This window comes from Lottia gigantea (assembly GCF_000327385.1).
Source record: "Lottia gigantea unplaced genomic scaffold LOTGIsca_41, whole genome shotgun sequence".
Taxonomy (NCBI): domain Eukaryota; kingdom Metazoa; phylum Mollusca; class Gastropoda; family Lottiidae; genus Lottia; species Lottia gigantea.
The window spans coordinates 1,691,223-1,705,135 of NW_008709421.1; the positions used below are offsets into that span (position 1 = coordinate 1,691,223).

A 13,913-nucleotide genomic window follows, 5' to 3' on the forward strand; every position below is an offset into this window, starting at 1 on the left:
AGGACGATCAGTGATATTATTCCAGATGACAGTCTAGTGATAACCAATCAACAATCAGTGATATTGTTCCAGATCACAGTCTAGTGATAAAAACATGACGATCAGTGATATTGTTCCAGATCACAGTCTAGTGATAAACAATCAACAGATCACAGTGATAAACAATCAACAGATCACAGTCCAGTGATATAAATCAACAATCATGGATATTGTTCCAGATCACAGTCTAATGATGAAAACATGACAATCAGTGATATTGTTCCAGATGACAGTCACAGTCTAGTGATAAACAATCAACAATCAGTGATATTGTTCCAGATCACAGTCTAGTGATAAAAACATGACAATCAGTGATATTGTTCCAGATGACGGTCTAGTGATAAACAATAAACAATCAGTGATATTGTCCCAGATCACAGTCTAATGATAAACAATCAACAATCAGTGATATTGTTCCAGATGACAGTCTAGTGGTAAACAAATGACAATCAGTGATATTGTTCCAGATCACAGTCTAGTGACTAGCCATTGACAGTGACATATTTGTGATGAAAATCATTCCTGCCAAGTATTTAATGATGCAGCAAATATGTGTGACTGGATTGCTTTTCTTCTGGATGTAGACAGCTATTAAACCAGTTACAGAAACCCCCCAAATGAGTGACAACACAAAAAATAATAAAACCCTAAAATTTCAACTACCCATCTTACATAGCCAGTACAGATTTTGGTGTGAAGCCAGACTTGGTATATTACAATGCCTCCTTACTTTAAATTGTATTATCCTCACTTTGCAATAATGATTCTCAAATTTCATGGCACTTTCACTGATTCAAATTCTCAAGATAAGAAACTGAATATCTGATGTTTTGATATTTACTCTGTGACTCAAAAATCCCTTTTCTGATATTTTTCAGGTGGAGCCAAAAGAAAATTATGTTCCAAAGCCATTACGAAGAAGATCACTCAGAGGCAGTAAGTTAAATTCAGACTATTTTGAAGTAACCTTTGCTTGCTACAGTTTGCTGTTGATCTCTGTGAGAATAAATTTTAATAGGCCCATATGTCTCTGTGGACATCAATTTTTGACATTTCTTATTGACACCTATATTCATCAATTTATATTGTAAAATTTGATGAGCGAAAAAGGAGTTTTGGCATATCATCTAAATTATTATTTGCATTTCAGAAATATATGGTAGTAATTTAATAAGTTATGTTGTATAATGATCTTACAGCTGTTAAATACATAGATTATGAAAACTGCCAAGAGCTGTCGTACATTTGTAGAATTGCCAAAAAAAATTCACAGAAATCATAAGATATATTGGATAGCAAAAGAAGTTATTTTGAATTGCAAACTGCAATTTGATGCCAGTACTGCTTAAATTGAAACTTGGTGTCCATCTGTTAACATTTTTACTTGTAAACACCCCACAATGTACAGTTTTTAACCAATTTTGACTGAAATTTGGTTATCTAAAAAAAAACTTGTAATCTTTTCGTACAATGAAATGAAACCCTTGTAATCTTTTTGTACAATGAAATGAACCTAAAATTTTTATTCAATTTTTGGTATGTGTATAAATAAACCTGAAATGAAGTTAGTTCCATTTGTGTGGCAATGGATATTTGTTTTTGTTTTAAGCTGATGAAGAAAGAAAGCCTGCGGAAGAAAATGGTGAAAATAAAGATGACAAAAAAGAAAAGCCAATTAAGAAAAGAAAATGGGGATCATCAAGTAAAACTACACAGAAAAAAGCTACAAGTTTAGAAATTTCAACTGAATCTCTAAAGGTAAAAAACCAAGTGCAGATTTTTTTTTCAAAATCATGAAAAAAGAAAAGTGCCCCATTGTGCTACAGTCAGTGAATGTGAAATGCCCCATAGACCTTATTCATGCATCAGCCTTATTGAATCCAAAATGAGGTTCATGACACAAACATAAAAAAGGTAACGTTGAGTCATAAAATCACCACCTTTTCGTCTTTAACACTTCCTTCTCCATTCTCATTAGTTCAAACTTTTAAAACTGGAATTGTTTAAGCTATTTAATGATACCTTCAGATGGAGTGTACTTTTAAACATTTCTAAGAAAGGCAAGATTTAAATCCATTTTCTTGCTGTTGATCATTGACAGCACTTAGACTATTCCTTCATATGATGTTGCCTTTGCCATCTTTTCAATGGATGACAAAATGTGCGTTGTGGAGCTGGTTTTGGGTGTCTGAAGTGCTACAGTCCCTGAATGAAAGGTTCCTCAACATATCCAAACCCCATTAACAAATTTTAATTGCTGTCATGTCAGAATGTCTCACATGGCATACAGGATGTTATTATTTTCCTAGAAATGTGCACTAAAAAAGGATAAATGGACAGTCTAATCAAAATTTAGACCAAACTTTCGTTCCATTTTTGTATGCTTTTATTTTTTACTTTTGCCACTTCAGTGAAGATCAAGTTTTAAAATTTCTTAGTTTTAATGGGTGTATTAAAGCGCACATTTACCAAATTTTTTGAAGTGATAAAGTCAAATTATCTAGTCATATAATCAGTTATTGATATTCTCTCGCCACGGGGATGCCTCGATCAGCTTTCTGTAGATCTACTGTAAACAAAATGTCATCCAGAAGTGAGCATGTGATAAGTACATGAAACTCTATTGATTGACCTTTAACTAGCTCACAACAATTTATCAGGAACACCCACACACTTGCAGACAAAGCATGTCAGAAGGTTTTTCAGTGAGACAAACAGATACCTGCAGATTACTCAATCTTTGACAGATGTTCATTATGTAATTTTATTGTAGGGATTAATCTGTGATGTGAACCCAATTTTAACTGAACCAGTATTAGATTTAGGGGGAGATAATGAGGTCCTTTCTGATAAAGAAGAAGATAAAAGAGATATAAAAATAAGAAGAACTGTTGTACAGGTACATTATTGAAATTTTAGAAAGTATGACATGGTCAGCATACCTCTAGGTATTGGCCCCCCGAAAAAAGTTGATATTGAAGTCAATTTATTAGTTGCTTCTTTTATTTGAGGTAGTGATAGTAAAGTCTTGATGCTCCAGGAAATTTTACCACCCTTTCTCTATTTAAGCTATCAACGACCCACCCCTCTCTAGATTCATTACTTTCTCCTGTCTGTCTTAATTCTGTCTAGTCTTAGATTCCTTCACCAATTTTCAACATAACATTCTTAATTTAATGAGCACTATTATCTTTTTCACCCCCAAAGATTAACATTTTTCATGGATTTTCATTTTTGGTTTGTGTTTTTTATGATAGGCTAATGCCTTTGTTTTTTTTATCAGAAATGACTAGTGCAAAACAATTGTTTAAATGTGATATTTTATCTGCATGTTGTAGGTATCATTGGGTGAAGGACGTACTGTAGAGGAGAAAACAGAAGAAAAGGAAGAGAAAAAAATTAAAGCTGAAGAATCTGATGAAGGAGAAATTAAAGACATCCAACCACCTAAAGGTACATCAAGGGAATGACTACTTTAAGATTATAATCATATTGATACTTTAATCAAGTATTTAACTATAAATCAATTCTCGGTAAGAGTTTAGCTAATGGGGTGCAGCCAAAATCACCTTTACTAATCTAACAAAAATTCAGTAAAATTTCTATGCTTTTCACAACATCTTTTATGTTGTAGAAACTAAAGTTATTAGAAGATTAAACCATCAAGTGATACAAGAACCAGAAGAACCTAAAGCTGCTAGACGTTCACCATCACCACCTAGAAACCCTATATCCAATATAGTACATATCTATAACCTAGTCAGACCATTTACATTAGGACAGTTAAAAGAATTATTAAAACGTAATGGTGAGATGGAAGATAATGGATTCTGGATAAACAACATCAAATCTCACTGTATTGCTGTGGTAAGTTAATTAACTGATATTGAATTTCGATATTACTCACTTTTTTGTTACTGTTTAACTTTAAACACCTTAGTATCATAACTTTTTTCTGATCTAATATGAAAAGTACATTAAATAAGAAATTTTAAGAACCTTTATAAAAATATATAAAATTTGGATGTTACTATCTGTCAGTATAGTAAAACACGTTAAAAATGGCTTGTGAATGCAATAGAGTTGAACAGTTTTGATTTCATTTTGATGAAACTTTACCTATAATTACCTTGGATGAGTTCCATTTTGGTGCAATATCGATAAACTCTCTTTGAGTTACTCCCTCAACTTGGCAAAACCTCATGAAATTGGTTTGTGTGTATATGATATCTTTAGAGTTATTTGTGACAGTGTTTGAGTGATTGCATGTTGGACTATCCTTTATTTACAGGACCAAGGTTGAATTTTCAATGTCATTAACTTAAATAATATTTCAATGTAATTGCTGCCCTGACCAGCTTTCTTTTTTTTTATTTCACAGTATAAGGAAAAGGAAAGTGCTGAAGAAGCTCGAAAAACATTACATGGTACAAGATGGCCACCTTCAAACCCCAAAGTTCTTCAGGTGGATTTCTCAACTAAACAAGAGGTAACAATTTTAGTGTCTATTTCACAATCAGATTAATATTGCCAAGGCCATATCTTGATACTAAATATTCAACACCATTTAGAGTTTTTAGTAAGATCTTTTGTTAAAATTAAGTAATTTATAAATATTCAAATTGTGTTGCACATGAAAGTAAGAACTAGTACTGGCATGTTATATTGGTGTATATATGTCATGCATGCCATCGTATGTGTATCATCTTTTGCATGAACTTATTTTATTGTGTGCATTGGTCAGAGATTTTTGTCGTCGATTAGAGTCTTGAGTAAAATCTGGCCCGTGCTTCCATGGCAAGATTATCGTGTTTGATAATTGTCTCTGATAGTTTTATCATCTGCAAGATATGCTGTCATCATCCAATCAGATTCATTTTCCTTTCAATTACATGCTCCCACGCGATTATAGACAGGTAGAAAACGACCGATTTGAGATTTTTGTCTCCTCGTGTGCCTATGTCAATTGATAAGACTCTTGTCGGAACTACTAGTGTACCCGCACCTTTAGGATCTCTACAAGCACTGGATCCAAAAATATCTGAAGCTTAATACGAAGATTCCTGTGGAGTAGAATAATATATATGATTCCATAGATAACTTAATATGATATTCCCTGTATCCTTAACCTTTATTACAATACAATAGATGTGGGACAGCTCATATACCACTTGCACATTCCAGTAACAGGAGTTCGCCAACCTAACAGTCGCTGGAAGCAGATTTTAACTTGTCAACCACGTACCAACCTCCATTGTCAGGAATTTTAATAGAAATTTCCTTAGGACTGTATTTAAAGGGATTAAATATAGAATTTAAATTACTAGTAATAACATTTTGTTACCTGAAAGTTGTTCTGGCTTCATTTGAAATTTCGTATGTATTGTTTTTTCTTTTAGTTTGAGCAATATAGAGATAGTAATGAAACAACTGATGTTCTAAGGCCTACACCACCACAACCCACACGAGAAAGAGAACGAGTTACAGAGAGAGAAAGAGACCGAGAAAAGGATCGATTACATGTTAATGATAGAGAAAGACCTGGTGATACAGATAGAGATTCTAGCCATGCCAAAAAGAAGGATGCAAAGCCACCTATTAGAGAATGGGATCGTGATAAGGTTAGAAATAGATCTCGATCTAGAGAGAGAGTAAGGGGTCGTGAAAAAGACCGTGCAGGGAGACACAGGTCGAAGTCAGCTGAAAGAGAAAGGAGGAAGAGAAGTAAAGAGGGCAAAGAAAAGAAAGGTAAATTATACTTCTGCCTAGTTCACACCAATGGCGAATGCCGCACTTTAAATCGGCGAGCAAAGCGCCATCATTTTTTGTTTACTTTTCAAAAAATATCTCGATCTCCTAATTAATGTTACGCTCTGATAAGCTCTGATACGAAATTTAAAGAGCGTTAAATTTGGGGACGCTTTGGGGACGAATTATTTCCCTATTGGATCAGGCCTTGTAACGCTTTTAATCACGCTTTGATAAGCTTTATTAAGCTTTAATGCGGTTATGACGCTTTGGGGACGAATTATTTCCCTATTGGATCAGGCCTTGTAACGCTTTTAATCACGCTTTGATAAGCTTTATTAGGCTTTATTAAGCTTTAATGCGGTTATGACGCTTTGGGGACGAATTATTTCCCTATTGGATCAGGCCTTGTAACGCTTTTAATCACGCTTTGATAAGCTTTATTAAGCTTTAATGCGGTTATGACGCTTTAAATCACGCTCTGATACGATTATCAAGCACTGTTGTGCATTGTTAAGCTCTGTTATGCATTGGAATATTTCGAAATGGCCGATTTCATGCCGCTTTTGATCAAGTGGTGACAGGCCGTGAAGACTGGGGTCTCCTCTTTGAATAAAGCCCTGTTAAGCTTTCCTACGCTTTGAGTCAAGCTTGCTGAACTTTGTTACACTTTGTTAAGCTTTGATACGTTCTTGGCGCTTTAATCAATTCCTGACAGAGCGCCCAAAATTTTTGAACAGTTGAAAATTTGTTGGCGCTCTTGCCGAATATCCAGCTTTGCTCAAAGCTTTCAAACGATCTATTACGACCCTGGCGCTTTAGTCGAGCTTTGATACCGCTTTGTACGACGCTTTAAAGCCCCATCAAAGCGCCGTTGGTGTGAACTGAGCATTATGATATAAGAGACAAAGCTATGGTTCTGAAAGAATTACAATATTACTTGGTGTTAAACTTGACTTGCGATGTAAATAGTGTAAATTGTAGTTCAGAAACTGAAAGATAAGAAATTAACTGAACCTTCAACTACCATGTTTTTTTTTTTAAATAATTCCAGTTAAGTACATGATCTTAGGAAATTATTGTTTTACTGGGTTTTTTTTATACTCCCACAATATAATGTGGAAGTATATTGTCGTCGTCACCCATGTCCATCCGTCCCCCATGTCCATCCGTCCATCTGTCCATCAATTGGCTTGTGAACGCGATAGAGACTACAGTTTTTATCTGATATGAATGAAATTTGGTGTGATCATTTATATTGATGAGATCTTGGTCAAGTCTGAAGTTGGCTATATTTCGATGAATGGTTTTTGAGTTATTGCCCTTGATTTATGAAAAATGTGTCAAAATTTGTTTGTGAACACAATAGAGAGTACAGTTTTTATCCAATTTAAATGAAATTTAGTATGATCATTTATAATGATGAGATCTTAGTCAAGATTGAATTTGACAATTTTTCGATGAACAGAATTTGAGTTATTGCCCATGACTTATTAAAAAGCATCAAAATTTGTTGGTGACAGTGAATTTTTTTAAACAATGTGTTTTTGTTTAAATCAACAATATCCTGCACAAATTAGATTTTTGGTATGATTTCACACATATAGGTGACTGCTCTTGATATACTGAAAATATATGAGGAAAGTGGGCATATGTTGTATGCAACCACTTGTTTAAAATTTTGACTGGATGCCGACATAACTAAAGGGGCATTCTGCTTTCTTTGTGAAATATTTTCATTATTATACGCCCACATGAATATACACATTCGAAACTTCTGACGCATTTTGAATTAAATGTTTTTGAGTTATTGCCCTTGACTTTGTAAAAACGCATCAAAGTTTGTTTGTGAGCACAATAGAAGCTACAGTTTTCAACCGATTTTGATGAAACTAGGTGTGATCATTGGAATTGATAAGATCTCGGACAAGTTCTAACTTGAGATATTTTTGATGAACGTTTTTTTAGTTATTGCCATTGACTTTGTAAACTCGCGTCAAAAGTTGTTTCTTGCCCTTGTTTAGAGCTGTGTGATTTAAATGATTGTTGTATTTGGGTTATTGATATTGATTTTAAAATTCTGACAGCTGTCAGTGTGCGTATGGTACCTTGCCTTGCAAGCCAGCATGGTTTATAGTTTTGATACATCCACACGGCAATGTGGTTGTATATTGCCGTCGCCCCTGTCCGTCCGTGCATCTATCCACATTTTTTGTAGGTGCAATAGAGGCTACAGTTGATCTTGATGAAACTTGGTATGCATGTATGTATTGATGAGATCTCGGTCAAGTTCGATATTAGTATTAATCGGATGAACCGTTTGAGAGTTATTGCCCTTGATTTAGTAAAAATGCGTCAAATTTGGCTTGTAGGCAAGCTAGAGACTACAGTTTTTATCTGATCTTGATGAAACTTGGTATGCATTTATATATTGATAGGATCTCAGTCAAGATCGAAAATTTGTAATACTTGGATGAATTGTTTCTGAATTATTGCCCTTGAGTTACTAAAAACGCGTCAAATTTCGATTGTAGGCACGATAGAGACTACAGTGTTTATCTGATCTTGATGAATCAAGGTATGCTGGTCCTCAGTCGTGTCTGAAATTGGTAATAATCGGATGAATGGTTTTGGAGTTATTGTCCTTGACTTAGAAAAAACTTGTTAAATTTGCCTTGTAGTCGCGATAGAGGCTACAGTTTTTATCCAATCTACATGAAACTTGGTATGCACGTATGTATTGGTGAATTCTCAGTCAAGTTCGAAAATGTTAATAATCGGATGATTAGTTTGGTGTTATTGCAGTTTTTTATCCAATCTTGATGAAACTAGATATGCATGTACATATTAATTAGATCTCGGTCAAGTTACATTTGGTAATAATTGGATGAACCGTTTCAGAGTTATTGCCGTTGTGTGTACAGCGGTGAGACAATGTCATGTTTGAATTTGATGATAATTTTATGAACTGTTTCTGGTTTTTGCCTTGACTTCTAGGGGATTCTAAGATTATTTGAAAATTCATTATTAAGCCTATAAATATTTTTTTGTCATTTCCGACAGTTGATAGTGGGCGTATGTTACCTTGCCTGGCAAGCTATCTTCACAAATTTGAGCAAAAAAAAATGTTCAACGTATGAAAAAAATGGAATGTCTGTTTAAGGGCAGACTATATTATTCCAGTAGTAATGATTATTTCAGAATTCCTCAATTCTGAAGGACAATGTTTTATTGGAAAGTGATAACTGAATTACTACTTAATATTTTGGTACAAAGATTTCCTCAGATCATGGATGAAAAATGGAGTGGCATGTAACATTTTAATCTGGTTGTTGTATATTTTTATGAATTTCTAATATTCTTGTGTTGACATTTATCTAGAGAAGAAAGTAGAAGATGAACCACCAGCTAAATTATTAGATGACTTATTTAAAAAGACGAAATCTACACCTTGTATTTATTGGTTACCTTTAACAGAAGAACAGGTATGTAAAGTTTTGGCTTTTTAGGCCAGTTTTTTTCTGTCATGTTAAACATTTATCACATGGAAATTTCTCTTGAGAAATAGCACACTAATGACAAAAAGTTTGCCTATAGCAGGGTTCGCACAGCCTTGAAACACCCTTGAATTCCGTCTGTTGCCTTCAAAAACCTTGATTTCCAAAAAAAATCTTTGAAAACACCATAAAAACCCATTTTCTCTTGAAAAATCCTTGAATTTTGAGTTAAGTCAATTTGTGTATATTTTTATCATTAACCCCATTGACAAATATTAACTATCTTTATTGATTTCACAGTTCAGAAGTTAGGTACATATGTATTCTGTGAGACTAATATCCTTGAAAAGTCCTTGAATTTCAAAGCCCAGAGTCCTTGAAAAGTCTTTTTTAGGCAAAGTGCTGTATGAACCCTGTAGGATCATTAATAAGATCGGGTTCAAGTGAAATGGTGTTTTACCTCCTTCTATTTGCCCCTGATTAGCCTATTTAAGAAAAGAAGGCAACGATGGAAAGTTTTAATATTTTAGCAACATCACCTATATCCTTTTTAGATTTCCAACTGTTTTATATGTGTCAATATCTGAATGATACCCCGATTTAGTGAGCAAGTGTCTTACTAGCGAGTCTCCACTGCCTCAGATAGGGCTCAAGAACTGAATGACTCTTTATGACATTTAATTAACAATATTTTTTACTTGGTGTAGGTTTTTGTAATCACCCAAGAATGAATGAAAATCTAAAAAATCGAAAAATATTTAATGAGTTATTGTCCTTGTACTTGGAAACTTGTTCAATTTTGGGCGTGTAAACACTCTAGAAGGCACAATTCTAGACAGATTTTGATGAAAATAAATGAAATTGTTTATTATCACCCAAAAACCAAAAATATTTAATATGAGTAATTAACCTTATTCTTGAAAACGCATTCAATAGCTCCTAAATACTAAAAAGCATGATTCTTAATTTTTACAAAACTTGGTAATATTGTTTAACCCAAAAAGTTCAAAAGAAGTGTATGACTGAAGGTTGAATATTTCATACTGGTGATTGTTATTGTACTCCCAAATATTTTTATTCAAAATCAAAGCTGTCTGGCAAGCTATCTTTTATAGTAAGAAAGTGCATTTGAAAGAAACATGCATTACATTTTAGTATGAACAAAGAGTAGAAGCTCGAAAAGCTAGACAACTTGAAAGGGAGAAAAGACGATTAGAAATGGAAAAACAAGAAGAATTACAGAGAAAACAGCGGTTAGCTAGTGGAGATTCTGAGAAAAAGAAAGACAAGGATAGGGTAATATATTGGTTTGTTTTTTTTATGGCCAGTCAAAGGATAATAATTCTCTGTCCACTTGCTGAGTTGCCACTGGAGGTAGTGAGACCAATAATTTTGAACACTTAAACAACAATATTTTGCTTTTTATCAAGGACATTCTGGATCTGTGACATTTAGCCCTTGTTCTAACTAGATTTTAGTTGATTTAGAAGATTTTAATTTGTTCTATCACTACTACTATTATTATTATGTATTTATGACGTGCAAGACTCTTTGTCAATGTCAGTTCTTGAGAATGATTGAGAACTGGTAGGTTTTTTCTTAACTCTCTCCTAAAATGTGTCTTTTGTCATTACAGCCATCATCACCAATAAATAGGTCTCGCGGAAGGCGAAGTCAAAGCCCAAGAGGAAAACAAAAAAGACCTAGTCCAAATCGTTCCCGTCCCAACCGAGGTCGACATTCTCGGAGTAAAAGTAGGGGTAGATGGTAAAAAAATATATCACCTAAAAATATGTAGATATAATTCATTAGTAATGATTGTTATTTTAATATGGGCATTGGTTAATATTTACTTTCATAAGACTTGTCATGATTAACCAACTTGTAAATGATTTTGTAGTATTTAATGGTCTTTTTATTCATTAAGATAAATGTCAATCTGTTAAAATCTTCAAACAATCAGTTTTGTTATTTCATATTTTGGTCTGGATTTCTAGGAGCTATTACATTACATTATTATTACAGAATATTATGATTTTTAGGGTTTCAAGGACAAGTATTATTTGCCCCTAAAAATTAGATTATACAATAATGATACAAAAAGAGATTTGAATGAATTTGCCGAGTTCTGTTTAAATCAATAGTGAAAAAAATCCCAAAGAACTTCATGAGATCTTACCTCCCTGGATGTCTGTAATAGCAAATTGTTTTAACTATTAAATCATATTGAATTATTTTGGACTAGGTAATAGTCTACAATGTTTACAGCTAAATGTTTTAATAGGACTACCATTTCATTGGGGCTTTTGTTTAAGAAGTGAAATGATGTCATTTGTTTTTGTTGATATATTTTTGTGTACTAAATGTTTGGTTTTATATAATTTTATTGTAAAATAAATTTATCCTAGACTGTGTCCTGTTTTTTTTTTTATCATTTTTTATGCCCACATAAATATGTGGTCGTATATTGTTGTTGCCCCTGTTCGTCGGTCAACATTTCTTGTGAGCACTATAGAGACTACAATTTTTATCTGCTTTTGATAAAACTTGGTGTGATGCTTTAGATTGATAAGATCTCGGTCAAGTTCGAATTTGACATATTTTCGATGAACGGTTTTTGAGATATTGCCCTTGACTAAAAACGCCTTGAAATTAAAAATTGTTCGTGAGCAGGATTGAAGCTACAGTTTTCATCCGATTCGGACAAGTTCTAACTTGACGCATTTTCGATGAACGGTTTTTGAGTTATTGCCCTTGATTTTGTTAAAACGCGTCAAAATTTGTTAAAAATTGTTCGTGAGCAGGATTGAAGCTACAGTTTTCAACCGATTCTGAGGAAACTTGGTGCGATCATTGGAATTCATAAGATCTCGAACAAGTTCTAACTTGACGCATTTTCGATGAACGGTTTTTGAGTTATTGCCCTTGACTTTGTTAAAACGCGTCGAAATTTGTTAAAAATAGTTCGTGAGCAGGATTGAAGCTACAGTTTTCAACCGATTCTGATGAAACTTGGTGTGATCATTGGAATTGATAAGATCTCGGACAAGTTCTAACTTGACGCATTTTCGATGAACGGTTTTTGAGTTATTGCCCTTCACTTTGATAAAACGCGTCGAAATTTGTTTAAAATAGTTTGTGAGCAGGATTGAAGCTACAGTTTTCAACTGATTCTGATGAAACTTGGTGTGATCATTGGAATGGATAAGATCTCGGACAAGTTCTAACTTGACGCATTTTCGATGAACGGTTTTTGAGTTATTGCCCTTCACTTTGATAAAACGCGTCGAAATTTGTTTAAAATAGTTTGTGAGCAGGATTGAAGCTACAGTTTTCAACCGATTCTGATGAAACTTGGTGTGATCATTGAAATTGATAAGATATCGGACAAGTTCTAACTTGACGCATTTTCGATGAACGGTTTTTAAGTTATTGCCCTTGACTGTGTTAAAACGTGTCGAAATTTGTTAAAAATAGTTCGTGAGCAGGATTGAAGCTACAGTTTTCAACCGATTCTGATGAAACTTGGTGTGATCATTGGAATTGATTAGATCTCGGACAAGTTCTAACTTGATGCATTTTTGATGAAGGTTTTTTTTTTGAGTTATTTCCCTTGAGTAGTTTTTTGCCCTTGATTAGAGCTGTGTGATTTAATTGTTTGTTATATTTGGGTTATTGATATTAATTTTTTAAAATTTTGTGGAATTATTCAGCATAAATAATTTCTTCAATATGAGAAAATTCGTACTTTAGTCACTAAAGACTGTTTAGTTATTTCTGACAGCTGCCAGTGGGCGTATGTTACCTTGCATCGCAAGCTATCTTTATCTGATTTTAATGTAAGTTCATGTGGGAGTCAATGGATAAGATTGAATTGAATGAACAGTCTTTGAGTAACTGCCCTCGTTTTAGTATGAACAGTTTTAAAGTTATTACCCATATCTTAAAACTTTAAGTTTGATGTACATATTTGAGTTATTGGTTCTTCGAACGACCTGCTTTGTTTTTGTTATTCGAAAAAAAATACTTTTTTTGTGGGACTTTTTTGCAAAGTCCCAGTTTGTTATCGAAATGTCAATCCCTTTTTCTTTTTTTTTTTTTCGATTTTTACACACCTTCCCGAGCTTAGACTACAATAGTTGCTGCAACCTTTCAACGTTCACGAACCTTAGATATAGGCGACGATGTGCATAAATATATTTTGGATCTTTTTTGCAAAACCGGAAGTGCCACAGTTCAATATGTGCAAGAAAAGATAATCGGCTCTAGAAGTCGTATTTTTCGGTCGATTATCTTTGGGTTTGCATTTTTGGAATCTACTGTTAAAATCTGAAAGAATAGCAGTTTCAAAATTAGAAAAAAATTCGAAAATTTGTCGCAGACATTTTTTTGGCCAAATTTTGCATTTTTTTCATTGCAGGGCGTAAGCGAACGCCCTGCTTTGTTTTCGTAACGATTATTTTTTTTTTTGTCAGCTAGGGAGCTTATTTCTCGGAACCAGAAATAGGTACGACAAAACGGACTTCATGACGTTTTCTACCTCGTGGCTATTAACGTATTAAATGTAAAACGAAAATGTTCTGCGCAACGGGAAGTGAGATAGCAAAAAACCGGAAATGGACTGTAGAG

The 13,913-nt window shown here is 33.7% G+C and overlaps 1 protein-coding gene across 1 annotated transcript; it reads left to right on the forward strand.

Moving 5' to 3' along the window:
• Window positions 1-617: 617 nt before the first annotated feature.
• LOTGIDRAFT_217710 (hypothetical protein) lies at window positions 618-11,699 on the forward strand. Its single transcript, XM_009060265.1, has 10 exons — window positions 618-975; window positions 1,649-1,797; window positions 2,813-2,938; window positions 3,378-3,492; window positions 3,674-3,906; window positions 4,421-4,528; window positions 5,439-5,787; window positions 9,169-9,272; window positions 10,440-10,580; window positions 10,921-11,699. Exons 5-10 carry the CDS (start codon window positions 3,853-3,855, stop codon window positions 11,053-11,055), a joined length of 891 nt encoding a protein of 296 aa, XP_009058513.1. The 5' UTR covers window positions 618-975; window positions 1,649-1,797; window positions 2,813-2,938; window positions 3,378-3,492; window positions 3,674-3,852; the 3' UTR covers window positions 11,056-11,699.
• The last annotated feature ends 2,214 nt before the right edge of the window (window positions 11,700-13,913 follow it).

Coding starts and splice junctions, on each gene's coding strand:
- LOTGIDRAFT_217710 (XM_009060265.1), top strand. CDS start 3,853: ATGGAAGATAATGGATTCTGGATAAACAACATCAAATCTCACTGTATT. Junction 4,529..5,438: donor ATTTCTCAACTAAACAAGAG/GTAACAATTTTA, acceptor TTTTTCTTTTAG/TTTGAGCAATATAGAGATAG. Junction 5,788..9,168: donor AGAGGGCAAAGAAAAGAAAG/GTAAATTATACT, acceptor ACATTTATCTAG/AGAAGAAAGTAGAAGATGAA.